The sequence below is a fragment of the Xenopus laevis genome, chromosome 3S (assembly GCF_017654675.1).
Source record: "Xenopus laevis strain J_2021 chromosome 3S, Xenopus_laevis_v10.1, whole genome shotgun sequence".
Taxonomy (NCBI): Eukaryota; Metazoa; Chordata; class Amphibia; order Anura; family Pipidae; genus Xenopus; species Xenopus laevis.
This window is the reverse complement of record NC_054376.1, coordinates 47,103,635-47,125,376: the sequence shown is the minus strand read 5'-3', so window position 1 is coordinate 47,125,376 and position 21,742 is coordinate 47,103,635. Positions and strand designations below refer to the sequence as shown.

General features: G+C 36.2%; 1 protein-coding gene across 8 annotated transcripts in view; it reads right to left on the bottom strand.

Annotated features, from left to right (window-relative positions):
- ppip5k1.S (diphosphoinositol pentakisphosphate kinase 1 S homeolog) overlaps window positions 1–21,742 on the bottom strand; it is a 77,534-nt gene that overhangs the window by 43,255 nt on the left and 12,537 nt on the right. For 7 of the 8 annotated variants that reach the window (XM_018255357.2, XM_018255359.2, XM_041588267.1 and 4 more), the window contains exons 5-23: window positions 20,779–20,864; window positions 20,411–20,565; window positions 19,644–19,745; window positions 19,401–19,562; window positions 19,030–19,151; window positions 18,709–18,810; window positions 17,971–18,057; window positions 15,900–15,975; window positions 13,164–13,273; window positions 12,759–12,844; window positions 12,231–12,356; window positions 9,143–9,264; window positions 6,354–6,536; window positions 4,405–4,546; window positions 3,735–3,958; window positions 2,468–2,595; window positions 1,384–1,498; window positions 672–779; window positions 284–400 (exon numbers count right to left, since the gene is read on the bottom strand). In XM_018255357.2, the coding sequence (XP_018110846.1) occupies window positions 284–400; window positions 672–779; window positions 1,384–1,498; window positions 2,468–2,595; window positions 3,735–3,958; window positions 4,405–4,546; window positions 6,354–6,536; window positions 9,143–9,264; window positions 12,231–12,356; window positions 12,759–12,844; window positions 13,164–13,273; window positions 15,900–15,975; window positions 17,971–18,057; window positions 18,709–18,810; window positions 19,030–19,151; window positions 19,401–19,562; window positions 19,644–19,745; window positions 20,411–20,565; window positions 20,779–20,864 (2,353 nt within the window). Of the gene's footprint in view, window positions 1–283; window positions 401–671; window positions 780–1,383; window positions 1,499–2,467; window positions 2,596–3,734; window positions 3,959–4,404; window positions 4,547–6,353; window positions 6,537–9,142; window positions 9,265–12,230; window positions 12,357–12,752; window positions 12,845–13,163; window positions 13,274–15,899; window positions 15,976–17,970; window positions 18,058–18,708; window positions 18,811–19,029; window positions 19,152–19,400; window positions 19,563–19,643; window positions 19,746–20,410; window positions 20,566–20,778; window positions 20,865–21,742 lie in introns of all 8 variants that reach the window. The other variant, XM_041588266.1, reaches the window with a different exon arrangement.

The window sequence follows — 21,742 nt, the reverse complement described above, 5'->3', positions numbered from 1 at the left end:
CGCAGTAGTACTAGAAGCCACTATTCAGAGCCTCAGGAGGTACAGCAAGAGTTTCAGAGAAACAATAGGAAAAAAATATCAGGAAACAATTGGCTCTGCAGGCTGTGAACACACTCCATAAATAAATACCATGCAGATCTATTAAAATTTATTTTATATATACATGTGTTTATGTAGGAACAACGCAGCAATCAATATTACTTTGAGTAACATGCCAAAATGTTATTGACACATATCACAGTAAATCTAACATGCTCATTTTGAAGACAGGCTCCACTCTTACTTCTGCTGATGCAGGACGAAATCCAAACCCCAGGGGGGCATTTTGGTCTTTCTCACAGCCCTTAACTCCAGGACTGAAATGCAGCTCCACATGAAACCGTTCTTCTGAGGATGCATCCTGAAACATAACCATGAAGGAAATCTATAAACTGATATTCATTTCCAGGCCATGAAGACATGTATGAACTTGAGAAAGCTGCAGCTTAGTCTGTCTTCCTTGTTTTTTCACCTTAAAAGCTCACATACCCACTGCTTGGTGTTTACACACAGATATAAAAGGCCAGTCATTTACATCTGAGCGATCAGACAAAAAAGGAAACATCTGGGTTATATTATGAACTGCGGTGATACAAACTATACAAAGCCAGATACTTCCAGTAGGCTCTTACCTTGTTATTGTCCTCATAAAGCATAATCACAATCTGAGTCATATAGTTCAGTTCAGAAACAGCACTTAAGTAATCCATTGCTCTATTCCACTGTTGATCCTTGGATTCCTAAAATATATTACAGACATGCTCTTCTTGAAAAATGTTCCTGAATTATTGTCTTGCCAGACAACACAAAGCAGCACAGATCAATATCAATATAAAACAATACCATAGAATGAGCACCAGAAAAAAAAGTCTCTCCAAAAAGACGACCAGTAGCAGTTCTTTATCTACAACAAGTAGTTATAGAAACCATGCTACAGGTACTTAGCTGCTCTTTCACTGGCACTTGTAAGACAGAAGCACTTTGCCTTCGCATGCAATAAGAGAGAGTTGCTATGGCTAAATAGCATCATGTACTGTACATACCCAGGGTTAGTTTTAAGATTCTGTAAAATCCCAGCACTTTTTGCAGAATTCAAATACAGAGATGCTGGCCAAATGGAAACTGAAGCCTTAATGTTATGTTGCTTTAATGTACTTGACTGAAGATGGAATTTTTTTTTCAGGTGCTGTGTTTTTATTCTAATTTAAAAATCAGTGTATAAATGTGAATAAATATATTATTTATCAATACAACAGGTTTCTGAGCAACAAAAGCAGGCAAATAAGACAAAAACTGACTACCCTTGTGTTGACATGCAAAAAAAGATGACACAATATGACTTACATCCAAGAGTCCTCCATAGCGAAATGTACTTAATAAAGAGTGTACATGACTTTCACTGGTAAAATATAACCGTGTTCTCACATGGCGTCCAGGAGATAATACCCCTCTAGAATAGCTAATGCAAGAAAAAATAATATTCATTAGAATTGTTGGTCTCTGTATTAAAAGAAAACACAGCACAAAGGAGATAACACATGAAACTGGCAGTTAGGCAGGTTAAAAAAAAAAGTCAAAAGATTGAACTTGATGGAGGTGTCTTTTTTTCAACCTATGTTACTATGTAAAACAAATGACTAAATGGCATTTACTACAGTGATTTGCTATACCTGTAATACTTTCAGGTTTTGCCAGAAAGTCATAAAAAGTTATCAATAATGGATCTAAATGCCTAATGACCTCCCTCTTAGTTGCATACCTCCCAACATTTTTTAAATAAAATGAGGGACGCGTGCAGCAATTTTCTGACCATGCCCATTTTGTAGCCACACCCCCTAATTATCATGTTCATTTTACAAAATTTGGCAGGTTATGAAAGTTTGAACACATTTCTGTGGTTTTTCTGTGTTATTACAGTTTTGCTAATGAAGGTGAATTGCCCTTTAAGCTGCAAGTCACAGTTTCCCCAAGGGACCTGTTTATCTTAAATTGTTACAATTGCTTATTTGCTTATCTTAAATTGTTACAAAAGTATCCAAGTGCATTTGCCAATTATTCTGGGCTCTCTGTCTAATGCAAATTAAGTTATAAACTTTGTATCATTTTCTGGCTGTTAAGTGCAGGAGATCAAAGAGAAAGTCGGGACATTTCAGTAATGCGGGTTAAGCTGTCAAAATCAGGACTGTACCGCGAAAAACTGGATAGTTGGGAGGTATGTATTGTTCTGTAGCATGGAGTCAGAAAGAGGGTTTTCTGTGCTTCAACTGCATTTTACTGTGCATGCAAATTGCTGAGACAAACTGTGTGCAACAATGTTCATTCCTTTTTTCATATACATGTACCTGTATAAGAATTACTTTAGTGTAGATAACGATACATTCAGAATCACTATGTGATCATTTAAACAAAAAAATTAGTTGAATCTTACAGGGGGTGCAGTTTGTTAACAGATTCATCCTCGTGTGTTCTCTGTAGGTCCAGTTGAATCTTCTCAATCAGAGGAAGACAATATCCCACGGCAATCTCCAGTTTTTCCTCCTTATTTATCCCATATTCCTATAACCATAAATATATCTGTCAGGACAACACATCAATAAAATAACTGGTTGCAGTGTTTAAAAAAAGGACACAAGAATATCAGGACTAAACCACAAATGAAAAAACAGGTTGCAGGGGTTAAAAAATAACGCTACAACAAATACATATCCGCTTAACCTTTTGCCTAGCAGGAATTTGTTGCATGCATGCAGCAAAATAGTCTTTCCTTGCAAAAACGTAGAATCTACGTTGGGTGTCACTAGTACCAGCTACATAGGCCAAATTTGGACAAAAGTCAACTAGATTTTCATAATTTTTAGATGATAAACAATTAGTTTGATCAGTCTACTAATAGTTATACAATGCAAATAGTTAATTGGTTTGAATAGGGCTCAAATGCAGGTAAATTCAATTGTTCCAGTACACAACAACCAGCCCTTAATTAACCCTCGATATTCGACCATCGAAGTTTAATCCTTCGACTTCGAATATCGAATCAAAGGATTTTAATTCATCGATCGAACGATTTTCCTTCAATCACAAATTGCTAGGAAAGCCTATGGGGACCTTCCCCATAGGCTAACATTGGTGCTCGGTAGGTTTTAGGTGGCGAAGTAGGTGGTCAAATTTTTTTTTAAAGAGACAGTACTTCGACTATCGAATGGTCAAATAGTCGAACGATTTTTAGTTTGAAATGTTCGATTCGAAGTAGAAGTCGAGGGTGGAAGTAGCCAATTCGATGGTCGAAGTAGCCAAAAAAATACTTCGAAATTCGAAGTATTTTTCCTTCTAATCCTTTAATCGAGATAAGTAAATGTGCCCATAAAAGTCATGAAAGTGCATCAAACCCACAACATTTTAATTTCCCCTTAATGTATGGAAAAAAGGGTAGTGTAGAGATAAATTCACTAAATATCTAGCTTATCTGTATGGAAAGAACACCCAGCAAATTGAATCTGTCCTTGCACTATAAGACTACTAGTGATGGGCAAATTTATTCACAAGGCGGGAATTCACTGTGAATTCCCGCGATTCACAAATAAATTCTGCCGTGAAAATTCGCCAGCTAAAATTAGCTGGCGTCAAAAAAAATAGACGCCGGTTCAGGAATTTCGTGGGATATTCGCAAATTTTTCAGTTGAGCAATACAAATCTACCTGTGGAATTATAATATCTGCAAGTGATTTTGAAATCTTGAAAAGTTCATCTGTCCCTTCCAGTTTCAGAGAGCTGTTGTGCTGAACATCATATTTAACACAATCATAGATATCTGAGATTTTGCTGATATCATAACGCCCATTCTTCATGCGAAAATCTCTCTCCAACTTGCTCCACCGTTGTAGCATCATTTCTAAGGTCTCACTGTGGTACAGTTGCAGATCTTTAAAAAAAAACAACAATACAATTTCAAGGATTTCACTTGTAAACCCAGATAAAATGAGCAAAGCTTATGCATCTTTTTTAATTTCACTTTAGAAAAATATTAGTAATAATATATAAAAGTTAATAGAAACCATGTGTTTTTTTCTGCATTGACCTAGTTATCTCCTAAAAAAGGGGAATGACAGTATAAGTAATGCTTACCTGTATTTTAAAGTGACATTACTAACATGAGAGAAATTCTCTTGACAACATTATCTATGTAAAACCTCCTAGACAGTCACTTAAATAGGACAGAGCAAATGATAAGCATTATAAGATTATCTGTGCTCTGGTAATCTAATTATTACTAGTGGTGCTATTAAGAAATAATATGTAAGTTTTCCTTATAGCATACCTACTCGTCATCTAATAAAGAAACAAGGGCAATGGTTTATCAATATTCACCAGCAGATTTGGGGTCTTCCAGGCGTTTCCGAATCTGAGAAGTAAGATTTTCAATGAGGGAATACACGCTGTCACATGTTTTTACAGGATTTTTAATACACTCCATGGAGTTTACTATAGATGTGCTGTTTGTAGGAGCCAGCTGAAAATAAGAAAGTAGAAAAGTTATTATAAATAGTTGCAGGTGATCATAACTTTATCCAAGAATGACTTTTTTTTTGCTAATTTCTGTCTTCAAATTGGCTAATACTAAATAAAAAACCTTAATGGGTGTAATCTTATAAACATTAAATCTACAAAGATGAAGATAGCGGATACCAAGCCCGGATTTACTTACTGGGCGCCCCTAGGCAGGCTTTGCTTGTCACCACGCCCCGTTTCGTCTGCTTCCTTCCGCTTCCTGTCCCACCCCCCTCCCCTTCGCAGTCTCCCTCTACTTCATGCTGTCCTGGAGACTGGTGTGCGGAAGACTTGCAAATCTCCCGCGCATGTCCAGTGACGATAACTAGGCGGCCAGCCACCCCTGAATTTCTGCCTCCCTAGGCCCGGGCCTTTGTGGCCTTGCCACAAATCTGGGCCTGGTGGATATGCTTACTTTTATTAAGCACCCTGATGTCACCTAAGGGCCAATATGGGCCTTTCTTCCAATGATTACCCAAAAGAAAAACAATTTAGGGTACAACTCATTTTCTTGAAAATCCTTCCTTTGCTGCTTTTGGCATTTCTACATCTTATTTAAGACAAAATAATAAAATTTCTTTATAGAATATTGAGTGTAGCAGAAGCCCAAGCTGTGTCAGGGCCCGTAGGCACAATTTGGAGTGCGGACCAAGGAGGAAGCAATTAGGCAAACACAGTTCGCGGTACAATGGATTAGGCAGAAGAATCGTCAGTTCAGGCAAAGGTTGTCCAGGCAGCAAGATATCATGGTCGAGGTTTCAGGCAAAGGTCGGTCCAGGCAGCGAAGAATCAAGGTTGAGGTTTCAGGCAAGGTCGAGAATCAAGAATCAATATTTAGAAGACACCCAGGAACTCTAGATAGAAGAATCTATACTCAGGCGCTGAGAGAACCTTCTGGCGTCCTTAAATAGGTGGGTTTTTGCACCAGCGTTAATGCGCCAGCATAATTAAGCTGCGCGAAAACGCCGGCGTCAGACTGGCGTCTGACGGCCGCATGGCCACTTCTGAGCGCCGCCATCTTGGACGCGCGGAGGACGGCCAGGACGCCTTACAAGCTGAAATAAAGCAGCTGATCTTGATGCAAAATGTGGACAGGAAAAATTTGCAAAACCACATAAAACATGTGTGTGTGTTTGAGCAGGCACTCAATGAACAGCCCATCACAGGCAGAGGATGTAGATTTATGTAGTTCCAAAAATAGTGGCAGCCTAAGGTGTTTCATATTGTTCTAATAGATAGTCTCATAGGCTATGACTTTACATCTGGTGTAACCAGAGGAAAATGCCGTCTTCTGCATTTCCTGAGGGCGACAAAGCGACCCATTGGTCATTAAGCTTCAAGGAACAGTTCAGTGTAAAACTATTAATATAGTTAGTTAGTCAAATATAATATATGATATAATCCAGTCACTCCAGCCTTTATACATTATATTTTTGGCTAACTAACTATAATGAAAAATGTTTTTATTTTGCGCAGCCTATCTAATTACCTAGTTTTATTTTTATACTGAATAATTTCAGTAAGTAAAAGTTGGTGCTTCAAAAACTAACTCTAAAGACAAGAAAAGGCTTTTCAGCTTGAGGCCTAAAGGCCAAATTCAGTAATGTGTCATAACAGGACCCAGTCCACAAACCAACTTGGGTACAGAAATTACATGGTCTAACTCTAAGGCATGGAATAAGGTTGACCAGCTTTTTATTTTATCCTCAAACGTGTTATAGCAAATACCAATGAGACATTTTTAGAGTGTAAACTCAAAGTAGAATTACCTTTTCCTGGTCTTCCTCAGATAACTCCTTATCCTTCTGCATGATTTCATGCAAACGGGCCTTTACTTTTTGCTGACAACTGCTAAGGGAGTCACTATCACTGTCTAGGAGTCCATTCATATTTGCACTTTTAACCATCTGTACGAGAATTGGTGTAAGCTCTCCTTCTAGCGCCAGAAGTCCCTGGATATGTGAGAAACCACTGAAACTTTATTTTTCAGCATTTAGAATTTGTATATGACTACCAAATCACATCAAACTGCATGTTATTTTAAATAACCTTATTAGTTGTTCAGTTGCTTTCTCTTAACTATTATGTTTTTTCTCCTATAGGTAAAGCATCAGCTATACCACAGCGTGCATTTAGCAATATAGATTATCTTGGCTACTGGTAAAGACTCTCTTTGGCTACAATTATTTAATTCCGCTGACAAATGTAGGAGGCACTGCAGTATAATATATATCAGAATATATTTTTTCACAATAACAACAGAGGTATCCTAGTGGAGCTAAAACATGGGCTCATATATCAACAAACATGCACTATGTAAATAATAAAATATTCCCCTTAAATTGTCTAGTTAAAGGAAAACTATACCCCCCAAACAATGTAGGTCTCCATTAAAAAATACTGAGTAAAACAGCTCATGTGTAAAACCCTGCTTCATGTAAATGAACCATTATCATAATAATAAACTTTTTTAGTAGTATGTGCCATTGGGTAATCATAAATAGAAAATTGCCATTTTAAAAAATCAGGGCCGCCACCTGAGATCATAAGATTCACTGTGCACACATACAAACCACATGTAAGGTCACATGAGCCAATTAACAGACAGAGTTCTGCCTTTTACTTCCTCACTTCTTCCTGTTACAGTTAGTGTTGTAGTATTTCTGGTCAGGTGATCTCTGAGGCAGCACAGATAGAGTCACGAAATGGTGGTTCAAGGCAAGAGATGTAAAAGGGCAATATTTATGTAAATATATATTCCAGTTTGGTAAGATTCTTTAATATGTCATTCAATTTGATATAAACTCTCTGTTGCTTTAGTATTCATTTTGGGGGTATAGTTTTCCTTTAAGGTTTCCAGAGTCTCAGACTGGTACAGGTATGGGACCTGTTATCCAGAATGCTGGATAATGCTAAATGTTATTCAGAATGCTTGGGACCTGGGGCTTTCCGGATAACGGGTCTTTCTGTAATTTGGATCTTCATACCTTAAGTCTAATAGAAACCATGTAAACATTAAATAAACCCAATAAGCTGGTTTTGCGTCCAGTAAGGATTAATATCTTAGTTTGGATCAAGTACAAGGTACTGTTTTATTATTTCAGAGAAAAAATAATAATTTTTAAACATTTGGATTATTTGAATATAATGATTATTATGATAACGATGAGTCTATGAGAGATGACCGTAATTCAGAGCTTTCTTGATAATGGGTTTATGGATAATGGATCCCATACCTGTATTGCTATTGCTAAAGTATGCTTTTAGACAAATATGTTATTAAAGTATTATTGGCATTGCCAGTACAATTCCAGTTTTATTTATACAAATAATATGTACATGAAAAGTATATAGCTTTGAAAGTGTTTTCCTGTAAAAAGATTTTCCTTTTCTTGACATATCTTTCAGATATTCAGATTTGAAGCTACTTCTCTTGAGCTACTCACTATATTTAAAAATATTTGAACACTTTGGCAAAGGTAGAAGAATACATTCAAAACACGTCCTATAAGGGCACTATATGAAAGAAATCTGTTTTTTGGGGTTTTTGGGGTTTTTTTCTCTCCCCATGTCTGCGTGGGTTTCCTCCAGCATTCCAAAATCCCCTAGACATGTTAATTGGCTGTTAATGTAATAGACCTTAATGTGATAATAAAAAAATTTTTTTTAGGTCTGCAAAATTTCCAGTTGTGCTGGACTTCCTGAAATGAACTCCCAGTGGTGTAGCAATATAAAGATGGAGCAAAAGATATTGCAAACTAATTTATAATTCAAGTCTTTTCCAGATTTTGATGATGCCCTTGCTTTAATACACCCTATCAGTAACTAGATCTGAGGAAGGCATAGACAATGCTATTTAAAGCACATCTTGACATCTAGCTTCACATTACTAGACACTTTCCGCTACAGTTAAAAACTGTTCTTTGCTGCTTACATAAAATAAATCTTCAAAAGTACAACTGTCCTATAAATATGTGTAATATTGATGGCACTTAACCAGCACATATTTATGTATTATCCTTTATGCTTAGAAAGAGCACTGAATAGTGTAATCTTTACAGTGATGGTTCTTCATTCACGTCTGGTTCCTATCACATTCACATATCACAAACTAGAAACTCAGTCCTCTGGAGTAAGATACCCAGCTTGTATGTTTTTGCAGTGTGGAGAAAACATGGAATTCCTAGGGAAAAAAACATGCAGTCATGGGTCTAACGAGAGAGAGGCAGGGCCGGATTTAAATAGCAGGTGCCCCTAGGCCCGCTGTCGTTTGTCGCCCCGTCCCCTCCCTTTTATTCGCTAAAATTTTCATCATCGGGACTTGAGCAATGGGGATTGGTACACAGGAAATTTAAAAAATGATCATATGTCCTAGTGTTTCTGAACCAATGTGGGTGTGGTTGGGCAGCAAGCCACCCCCCTAAAATCCTGCCACCCTAGGCCCGGGCCTTGGTGGCCTCTCCACAAATCCGGGCCTGGAGAGAGGTACAGACACACTCATAACACAAATATAAAATGATATACTGAAAGGACACATTTTTTAATTTAAAAGAAATACCTTTGCAAAAGCTGCAGCTGTCATTTGCACTCGTCCTTCGTCGGATGCATAAATTTTCAGATCATGGCGATATGTGCTATGCAAGCGAAGCAATCCACAGCCAGGGAACCCAGCGTAATCTCCTACAATGTACAAGTTAAGTGACCAATTTTAGATACAGTACAAGCCCAGTTATTTATTAAATAAGTTTTGTCATAGCAAAGAATTCAACCTGGTTTACTAATAAGAGCCAAACAATAATGAATGTAAAGATATCATTTGAAGGGAAAAAGAAAGAAAGAAAAAACACTGGACACCAGTTTTTGGATACAAAATAACAATCTTGAGTTTCCATGAAGTGGCAGAAATGTAATATCACTATTTAATAATAGTAGAGACACCTGGTGCCACACAAAGAAGGTTTGTTCAGGCATTGTCATGGGAAAGACAATTCTTAAAGGAACAGTTCAGTGTAAAAATAAAAACTGGATAAATATTTATAATAATAAATGTTTCTAATAGTTAGGCAAAAATGTAATCTATAGAGGCTGGAGTGACTGGATGTCTAACATAACAGAACACTAGTTCCTGGTTTACAGCTCTGTCTCTTAAACTGGCCATAGACGCAAAGATCTGATCGTACGAATTGAGGATTGAGGTGTCTCGGTTTGGTTAAGATTACAAGAAGGTATTGGTTGGATACACTGTAAATAAAAGTGCTGCACAATATGTTGGCGATCTCTAAATACTTGATAATAATAAAGTGAGCACATGTTCAAAATACCATTAAGGGATACAACTACATCAAAACCTTATAAAATACCAAATCCCTTTGGGAGGTGGCTAACCATATGGAATACTGGATCTGTGAACTGCTGAGAGACCATCACCTACAAGCAATGTTCCCTCAAATTTCTTCTTGACTGTGTGGGCAAAAAATTTTTTTAGAAGCACTTTTTAAAAACTGTGTGGTTCCTTGGTTGATCAGATTTCTTGATGAGTGAAAGGCAGTGTGACCTAAGGAATGTGCCACACATCCATACAGGCAACATTTGCATGACATATAAAAGCAATATCATTCAACTACAGGTATGGAACCTGGAATCCAGAATGCCTGAGACATCGATTTTCTGGATAATAGATCTTTCTGTAATTTGCATCTTCAGACATTAAGACTGCTAGAAAATCATGTAAACATTTAATAAACTGAATAGGCTGTTTTTGCTTCCAATAAGGATCAATTAGATCTTAGTTGGGATCATGCTCCAATTATTAGAGAGAAAAAGGAAATACATATCCAGAGAAAATGGAAATCATTTTAAAAATGTGGATTTTTTTTAAATAAAATGGAGTCTATGGGAGAGGCCTTTCCATAATGTGGAACTTTCTGGAGAGCTGGTTTCCGGATAACTGATCCCATACCTGAATAAATTTAATTGGAAGATGGGCATTATGGGCTATGAAATAAGGAATGAATAAATCATTTCATAGATTTTAAGTTTCAGACTTCATAAGGAAAGGATACATTTTAAAACAATGAGCTAATTTTCTATACGCACAGTAAATTCCACCAGTAATAGCCTACATTTCAGAGAACATGCTTTGTCTAACCTGTTGGTATATATTTAACATAGAATCTACCCCATAACCAGTTAGAGCAGTGCTATCCAACTTTTTCAGTCATCTGCATGTAAAACCTATTTGTGCAAATAGGTGCTGGGTTCCTGAAATATCACAAGTCATGTGTTGGATAGCTCTGGGTTAGAGAGGAAGGTTAAGAACAGAAAAACTTCAATCCAAGAAGACATTAGTTTCCTGAAATGTTGTTTAGTGCAATAATAGGAAAGAGTTCCCCAGATGCATGTATGGGGATTGTGCAGATCACACTGGCATTCTTGGCTCTTACCGCAGTCTATAGGGGAGCTACAGCCCAAAGCCGGGATGTTACCATCCACTAAAATAGTTGATACAACAGAGAAAGGACAGAGGAATACTTATTAATGAGTTATAAACATCAGTGAAACCTCTGACGCTTATTGCCAGATGATATCACTAGTTTCAGCAAAAAAAAAGTGTCACATTCAGAGATACCCTGAGAAAAATGGTGACCTAAAAAGAAAATCTGACAGTGAGTAATGGTTGCCAAATACAAATGTAAGCATGAATTCATCCAAGCATGCTCGCTGAAAAAAAAAGAAAAACTGTACAAGCCTAAAGCAGTTACAAACAGGTAAAAAATTCATCGGTGTGCTGCAATTCATATACAGGTATAGGACCTGTTATCCAGAATGAGTGGAACTTGAGGTTTTCAAGGGGTCTTTCTGTAATTTGAATGACCATCTTTTAAGTCTACTAAAAAAAAAAGCATTTAAACGTTAAATAAACCCAATATGATTATTTTACATCCAAAAAGGATTATTATATTTTAGTAAGGATCAAGTACAAGGTACTGTTTAATTATAACAAAAATTAGAAATAGTTCATTAAAATGGAATCTATGGGAGATGGACGTAATTCAGAGCTTTCTAGATAACAGGTTTCTGGATAACAGATCCCATACCTGAAGAAAAAAAAAATGAAATGATATTAAAGGGAATGCTCACATTTACAGTACATTAACTTTTAGTATGTTTTACATGGACCTATTCTAAGCAGCTTTTCAGCTGGTTTTCATAATTTATTTGTTATGTTTGGATCAATGAGCATTCCTATTCTACTTGGTAACAGCCTGAACCTTAACGTGCTATGTGGTTGTCATGGTCATTGACCCCAAAACAAAAGTTAGCATTAAGCATTTTTCTGTTTTCTGCAATTGCTTATATTTCTTTATTGCCCATATCTCACTGATCTTTCATTCTGACTGCCAAACTGCTACCTGGTTGGAAGCATAAGCCCTTGCAACTCAACAGCAGTTAAAATTCAAAGTCAGAGAGCTGTGGAACAAAAACAACTTAAATAATGAAATATTAATTTAAAAAAAATTAAAAATGAAGACTCATTTCAAATTGAATACTGCTGTCTACATCATACCAAAAGGTATTTTTAAGGTGAACGGCCCCTATAAATATCAGTCAAAGTTTAAAAAGTTACACTTTAAAAAGCTGCCAACCTTGTCCACCAGGGTACATACAACGAAATGCTCGACCAAGCTCTTCGGCCTGTACTCTTCCAGCTTGGGTCAGTTCACCACCCCATTTCAGTACTAATAAAAGCAAAGGTGAATCCTTTCGAGCACCTGTGGGGTGGAAACTTATATTAACAACTTATATTAACAACTTCAGTGTCATCAATAAACATACAAATATGGCAGCCTGGAGACATTTTCCCTCCCTGTTTAAAAGGCAAGCAACAGCTAATTCAAATTGTTCCTTTCCCTCCAATATAGCAATATTTGAATGAACTGTGGTGCACATGACTTAAGACCAACTGCACATTTATGAGCTACAAATATTAAGCTACGTTTTATTCAGTTTGTAATGCATCCAACATAGGGTCGTATTTATTATGTTGCTAAGAGAAACACTGCAGGCTCTAGAAGACTTTTCGGAAACATCATTAACATTATAACATTATAGCAGAAATGTACATTTTTCATTTATATCATGGGGAATACATATAAAAGCTTTCTAACCCTTACCATCATCCTCACTGGATGTTTTTGGCTGCCCATGGGGCAGATATGTCAATTGCACCTTTCTGTTAATGCCAGAGAAATGTCCATACCTGATAAATAAAATAAATACTTTTGTTAACATGTCTTACCTATTAGCGTGCAAGGTACACAAAAATATGGCGCATAATGTAGACTGGGACCCTAAGGCCATCACCACTTTTAAAAGTTTAAAAGCTGGCACTCCCAGCCTCCCCATGTTGTGTATGCACTTACATGCATGAGATCAGCCTGGGATGGATTTCAGGGTAGAAAATAAATGTAAATATTTATTGACCTTTTGAGTTAAAAAAAAAACCTCTCAGTTTATTTGGGGCTTTGAGTCCACCAGGCTGGTTACTACATGAACTTTTTTACTGAATTCCAACTTACATTTCCAGAACAGTTTTGAGTTGTTCAAGTTTGGATTTTTGTTCTTCTATTTCACAGTCATTGTGCATTCCTAACTCTGCTAGCAGCAATCGAGCAATGTCCAGCACCTCCTGTTTAAGTGAACAACATTAAAGGAGAATTAAATGTTTTAAATTACTTTTTAATATGAAGTAAATATTGATATTCAGAGATCTGTATTTTGTTCTCTTTATCTAGTCTGTGCCCTTTTTAAATCTTATGTATTCTATGTCTACTGTATGTTGGCCATAGACGTGCAGATTTATCCTTATATAAAACAAACGATCGTCCATTGTAATCTTCCGACCTTCCACTAGCCATTCAGATTAAATAAAGTAGTAAAAAGAACAAATCACACAATGTTCTGGCTATGAATTGACAGACAGCAATCGAGAGAAAGTTATGTCCAACAAATAGCAGTAACAGTCACCCGTTGATATTGCAATACATGCAGAGATATTATCATTATCATAAAGAAACTTTCTAACCTGTTCGATCAACTAAACATCTGATTGCCATGGTATGAAAAATGTCGAGACGATCCACACATGGTCTGAATAAAGTACAAACCTTTGTTTCATATGACTTTATCTGTGTGTCTATGGGCAGCTTTAGGTTCAACTTTGTCTCCTTTTTGCTTGCTTATCTGCAATTGCACTATACACGGGCGGATATGATTTTAAGCAATGAAATCCTACGATTTCTAAACATGCTGGATCAATGAACCGACAGACATCCATAGAACATTCTGACTCAAACCCCACTTTTCATTTTATAGTGAAAGAAAGACAGTTTACAGACACTTTATGAATTTGTCTTTTAAACTACATAAAAATGGCGCCAAAACGATATTTTAAACGTTATTTTCTCCCGACATTTTAAAAATGGAGTAAAGTTCAGTGTAACTCTTGCCCATATGTCAGATCAATTCTAAGATAACATGCTCTGCTTTGGTTCTGCCAATCTTCACACCTCTTGTAGGTGCCCCATTGAGGAGTTATTAGCATATTAATAGGGATTAGCATGTTATAGTCAGGGTACACGTTTCTGTCTAACCCTATATGTGTAAAACAAAAAAGTAAACACCGATTAAACAAAAAAAGTATATTTTATACAAATTTTATATGTAAAAAGTTTTTAACAAAACTTGTGTAGTTTTACTAGTTTTAGCTTAATGAATGAGGCAATATTAGCAATTTGAGTGAATCAGTAGTGTCATTAGAGGGGGGCGGGCCATGGTGCGTGACGCGCAGCCGGGCCCCGCCCCCTCCGTACGGCCGCATTTGTCAGTGGCGCACGGGCTGCCAGGGGGCCCTGAGGGGGGGGTGGGCCCTGGCCCGCTCGCACCCCCTGCTCCCCCGGTAGTTCCGCCACTGGAGTGAATGTATTATCTAAAGGAAATGTAAAGCCTCCCAGGCAATTTTTTAGTTTTAGCAGCACATAGACATTTGACTTAAGATAATTCCAATTTGATGGCTGGCTGAAAGGTTTAGTAAGAGCTAAAGACAAATTCAAGAAAAATGTCGATAAAATGTTGTGTGAAAGGCACAACCTAAAAAAAACTGTTTGTTCACAAAAGTGGATATAGAGGTTTGTGAATTTGGTGGGAAATCCGACATTTTTATTTCCATTTTTATTTAGTCTCAATACCACCGCTTTTGTGAATTCCCCCCAATGTGTTCCTTCTATCATCAATATAATGCTGTGATAAATGTGTCAGTGCTTTAAAAAAAAAACTTTCATGGCAAGTGGTTTGTCACTGTGGAAAATTTCAACTGCTGGAAATTTTGGTAAATGTGCCCTTAAGTTACAAAATAGCAATACCAGCATTCGAAATGAGTCTGAATGAGGAATGCACTGTTCCTGATACCATGGCTACAAATATATTTCTAGAAACATGCATGTGTGGTAGCAAATTAACCTAACTATCTGATCCACAACAGTTCAGTAATATAGTAGAGTACTTGCTACTAACACATTCAATCATAGTTTGCACTCTCTATCTCTCTCTCTAACCTCAAGTCTGTCTTGCGTGTACACTTAGGGGCCAATTCACTAAAGGATTCGAAGTAAAAAAACTTCGAATTTCGAAGTATTTTTTGGGCTACTTCGACCATCAACTACGACTTTGAATCGAAGGATTCAAACTAAAAATCGTTCGACTATTCGACCATTCGATAGTCGAAGTACTGTCTCTTTAAAAAAAACTTCGACCCCCTACTTCGGCAGCTAAAAGCTACCGAAGTCAATGTTAGCCTATGGGGAAGGTCCCCATAGGCTTTCCTAAGTTTTTTTGATCGAAGGATATTCCTTGATCGTTGGATTAAAATCCTTCGAATCGTACGATTCGAAGGATTTTATCGTTTGATCGAAGGAATAATCCTTCGATCGTACGATCGCAGTATTTGCGCTAAATCCTTCGACTTCGATATTCGAAGTCGAAGGATTTTAATTCCTAGTCGAATATCGAGGGTTAATTAACCCTCGATATTCGACCCTTAGTGAATCAGCCCCTTACAGTCATTATATCAGTGTCTCATCCTCAGCAATTATGAGCAGCAAAGCATTGACAGAACTACTGTGAAAAGTGTATCAATCAAAAGCCTTCTTTTTCTGATGTTTTTCACTTGTTTAATAAAGGAAACAAGAGACATCTGTCTTACACAGCATCTAATAGGCCATTACATACAGCACTATTAATTGCAGCATGAAACATACCTGCAACTGTTCTGGTTTCTTCAGTTTCAGTTTCCCTGTCTTGTAACCATCATAACGTTCAAATAATTCAAAAAATCTATGTGCATAAAAAACATGTTGTTTTTAAATTACTGTGATGCTTATGAAACACAGACAACAAGAATACACTGGGTGATGATATTAATAAATACTAAGATTTATGAAATGCTGTACATAGGAATGTGTGCACTAACTTTTTAAACAAACAAACACATTCAAGCTTTAATATCTGTTCAGTTTCAGTCTTCCTTTTTTATAATTCCATTTTAATTGTGACAGTGTACATTTACAAACCAGATTCAGTTTTAATACAATTAAAATTAGTTAATGTACAATGATTCTAATTATGTGTGCCACTTCACCATGGAGTTAAGGTAGGTTTATACCATGACCCCCTTAAATATCGAAAGGAAAAAGAGACACAACATTCTCTACAGTTATTATAACACCCATACATGGAACTAGTGTGGTACAGGTATGGGATCTGTTATTCAGAAACTTGTTATCCAGAAAGCTCCAAATTCACAGAAAGACTCCCATAGACTCCATTTTTTCCAAATAATCCAGATTTTATAAAAGTGGTTTTCCTTTTTCTCTGTAATAATGTGAAATAACCTTCTATTTGAAACAAACTAAGATATAATTAATGCTTACTGGAAGCAAAACCGCCTATTGGGGTTATTTAATGTTCACATGATTTTATAGCATAAAAGATCCAAATCTGGAAAACCCCAGGTCCCAAGCATTCTGGATAACAGGTCCCATTTCTGTACCATTTTTTTAATAGTAAGTAATAGAAAGTAGATGAAAAGTAAGCATGTTTAAGTGGATGTCTTCATTCAATAGCAACAACTGAATACAAATATGATACCTTATTTCATAATGAAGTATAAATACATTGTAAGATTTTTGCAAACTGAGATTTCCCATTGTTGGCCATTGTTGAATTAAAGTTTATCCTATTCAATTTTAGGGGCTCCCTCAACCAGATATATCAAGCAACAACTGGATAAAATAAAATATTTTAGGCATCACAAGAGACGTACAGTGCCTGAAAGATGCTTAGTTCTAAAGTATATGCTGGGTAAAAACCAAGTTTTATACTTTTCCCATGACTGTTTTACCATTAGGGTAAGTTTCAGTTAACTATTTTTGCATATCTATCTATCTATCTATCTATCTATCTATCTATCTATCTATCTATCTATCTATGTATATATATATATATATATATATATATATATATATATATATATATATATATATATATATATATATATATTATATATATATATATATATATATATATTTTTTTTTTTTTTTTCTTTTTGCTTAACTAGAACTAGACATGGAAGGTGAAGCCATGGACAAATTTCTCCACTATCATTATGAATGGTTAATTTCTTGTAGGAAGTATTAGGTTAAAACCATTCAGACTATGTGAGTGACTAATAACATATAAGCACCAGAAGAGTATTGATAAAACTTTTGTTCGCATTACTTAAAAATTAAATGAAAAAGGAGGATGCATAAATAAGTTTATAAGTTTAATATGTCTTCAAGATGCCATTGCTATACCTAAACATTATCCAATTTGTATCCTAAGAATAAGAATGTTTAATTACAATTTGTATCCTAAGTAAGAATGTTTAATTACAATTCAGCAAGGAGGGGGTTGTGCATGAAGCTCTAAGTTTAGAATACATAGCTTGCTCATGCACAAAAATATAAAAGCATGGAGAACAGAAATAAAATGGTCAATAAATACACAGTCTTTTACCTTAATACGTTTAACTTGCCATGCTCTTAAAGCTATACATTGTATAGTATATATAGTATACAAGATCAACAGTAAAAAAGGTGTGTTAAGGAATTATGGTCAGATTACAGGCTATGTACAGGTTGATTCCATATGCACATATAAACTGTTTTAACTATACCACATAATGTAATCACTGCTGTTCCAGTGCAACGAGGTTCTCATCTGTTTGCACACTGTATTGGATAGTGGTCAAATTATCTGCAGCAAAACTCATGCATATTAAAATCTAACCTAGAATGCCAAACTTCCATCTTCATCTTTTGTTTTGGTGTGCGGTCTCCATGTCGAATTACCGCTATAACACATCGCAGCTCCATCCTGAGAAAAGAAAAAAAATTATACAGTATTAAAAAGCAAATTATATGCACTAAACATGAACAATTTAAGCTTGCTGTAGTGGACCTAATTGCTCCTTGAAATACAAGCATTAACTAATTCTATATATATATATATATATACATACAGTATATATATATACAAAGGCAGCACAGTGTGAACATTATGATAAGGCTGGGAAACCATCTGGCTGCCCACTCCACAGCACAATCGGCAAGTACTATCTTATAGTGAATGAAAAGAAATTCTGTCATATGCAAATGGAGAAAGCAGCCCCAAGGCTTATGCTCATTGGGGAGTGGGGAGGAGGATCAAGCCTGAGACTGATCCCCAGGTTAGGAGACCTGGGAGGTGCAAGTCTTTGAAAAATATGACCAGTGGTATATAGTTAGGACCACCATATGGGGTTTGCCTTGACGTGACATGGTGGCTTGTTAATTTACAGTCATAACTCTGTAACTAAAAACCCCTGTTGCATGCACTTGCATAGATACTAAATTACTAATTAAACAGAGGACCAGGGAATTGATCAATCCCCTCTCTTTTGTATGCTTACAATGTTAGAGAACTGCCAAATCTTAATGGCCACCTTTACATGCATTATAATACATATTAACTTATAAATTTACAAACATTGTTCCAGATGTGGTTGGCACTATAGGAATATCTTCTGCTTCTGTTGGAATAGACCAAGGAATATGAAACTGTGGTGCCATTTCCCTCATAATTATATTCCTAGAAAATAAAGAAATTTATCTTAACACAGAATTTCCATTATTCCATAACCTGATTTTGGTTACAAAAAACAAGGTAGAATAAGCAGGTGGTGTTTAAATGAGGTAAGCAAACCAATAAGAACGATAAGACATAATATATGTTACATAAATCGATACTATAATATTTACTTTGTTTTAAAAGTCTATATTCATGCTTTACATTAGTCTAGCAACATACCCCAATATTTTGGCACAGTCATCATAGTATTTCATGGAATTTTTCACAAAGCTGAAACCATTAACATCACAGACAAATGAGTGTCCATTGGCTCGTAATAAATCAAAGCCACACACAGTTTGCTGAAATAAAGAAAACAAAAAGTGTGTATGAGGCTACATTCGAAAATATATGTTATATCTGCTACTTTCACGTCTTTCTTTACTTGAAGGAAATAATGTAATCCTCTTAGTTTAGTAGGTGGTTTAAAATATTTTGTAATTTTAGATAAACATTTCGTCAACTGTCTAGCTATATCTACTATATATGAACTGCTTTACAAAATGCAATTATACATTTTTTTAGGTTTTTTTTGTGCTCAACCATTTTACCTTAAAGGCCAAGCAGACTTTACGGGCAACAAGTTTCTCCATAGCAGTCAGCATGACAGGATATCGGATCTCTTTTCCCTCACTGTCACGTTCGACCTTACCATCTAAAGCAGGTGATTTCCGGGCCTCTGCATGTGCATAGTCTGGACCAACAGTGTACACCTAAGGAAAATGTTACCCAACTCATCATCATTTTTTGGTATGTGGATATTATTTCAGACTCAGCGCATGCTGGACATATACCTTAACGTCAGTGCCATCAGTTGGCATGAATTCTTCATAAATATATGATCCAGTCTTTCGTACACTGCTCTCTGATGAGTATACACTGCTACGGCTCCCAATCTGACAAACAGAAAATACATCAGAACAGAAGATTAAAAGAGGGAGATTCATGGTATATTATGTCACTGAACGAAGGCAAATTTAGGCCAAGATGTACAGTAACAAAAATGGGAGCAATTATAAGATTATAGCAAAATATGGGTTATCTTTTATTAGGTATATCAGGCAAGCATTAAAACTAAAAGAGAAGGAAATAATTTCCAAAACACATTGCTCAATATTAGGGCTAAGGTACCTCTCCTGAACTGCCACATAATTTTTCCTGTAAGCTTGTTTCTTTCCTCTTAGTTGCCTCCCAAAGTTACCAATAATGTATTTTGTTAGTGCCCGCCATCTTTAAACATTGCTACCTTAGTTCCCACCCTCACCCACATGAACTGGATGCCTTTGTTTGCACAGAAAAACTCTACAATGAAGTAAGCATGTGCAAATTTTGGTGGGCTGTCCCTAAATAAACAATTTTTAAAATTGCAAATCTGTTTTCCACAGATAAATGGATTACTGTACCTGGAGATAGTAGAGAGCTATCTATATGTGTAATGTCTACATGTTTTAAGCAGTAGTCATTCACAACTTTCTTGTCCTTTAACATTATGTACAAAACATATATCACAATACACAAAAAATTTGCCACAATGTATAATTAAAGACTGGTTGTTTTTTACCTTTCGAAACAGCCTCTGGCTACCACCCCCAGCAGATGTTGGGTAATAAATATAAACATTGTGGTCTTCAGCACTAACTGGCTTTTCTACAAACGGCTTTGGAAAGACTTCTCCGTTCACTTCAACATGGTCTTCTCCTTCTACCAGGTTACACTCTATGGGTGGATAAAACATATTTGGATTCCAAAGATAAATATTTATAGAAGAAAAAAAATTATAAAAAGATGGATGAGGGATTCAGGAGGATAGTACAAAGGTGGATATAGGGAGGAGGAAAGATTGCTGTATAAATAATAATACTGCAAATGAGTGTTTGGTCAAGAAGACAAATGCAAAATGCACCATTATTTTACAGAAGTAAAACTCACCTTCAGGCCGAACAGGATCTCTATTTAGCACAGCATAACGGGGAAGATCAATACCTTCCTGCTGCAGAATACGATAAACTTCTCTCCTGAAACAATAACAATAATTAACAATAGGAAAGAGAAAGTCATAACATTTGGAGCAATAAAGAATGGAACTAAATATTTCAGAATCCATTGGCACACACAATAAAGTTAAGTAATACGGTGACTTGTGCTTAAAGGGGAATTGAATCATAAAAATATAAGAATATGGCTTAAAATGCCATATTTTATATATTGAACTTATTGCACCAGCCTAAAGTTTCAGCTTCTTAATAACAGCAATGATCCACTTGTCGCACAGGATCACCATCTTGGAACATGTTTGCGACACTCACATGTTCAGCGGGCTCTGAAAAGCTAAGCTTAGGGGTCACCGCAAATTATCAAGCAGAAAATTAGGTTGGCCTGTAATATAAGCTGATGCTACAAGACTGATTATTAAATTCTGATGCTAATTGCACTGGTTTCTGTGCTGCCATGTAGTACTTATCTGTATTAATTACTAATCAGCCTTATATTGTGACATTTCTATTCTATGTGTACTGTATATTGTGAGTGGGTCCCTAAGCTCAGTAAGTGACAGCAGCACAGAGCATGTGCAGTGAATCAGCAGAAAAGAAGATGGGGAGCTACTGGGGCATTTTTGGAGACACAGATCTTTACTGCTAAAGGACTGTGGTTGCCTTGGGCTGGTACAGAAGCCCAAAACATAATGTACAACAACTTCTTTAGTTAAGCTTTAGTTCTCCTTTAAAGATGAGGGTATATTAGATATGATTATGAATCATTTTAAGCTTTATAAAGATTATGGGGCATATTTATAATGCTGTGTAAAAAACAATGGGATAATACACAACACATCGCCAGGCTCTGCAGCGTAAAAAATGTTGCAACATTTTTATGTGTTTTTTCTTCCACCAGA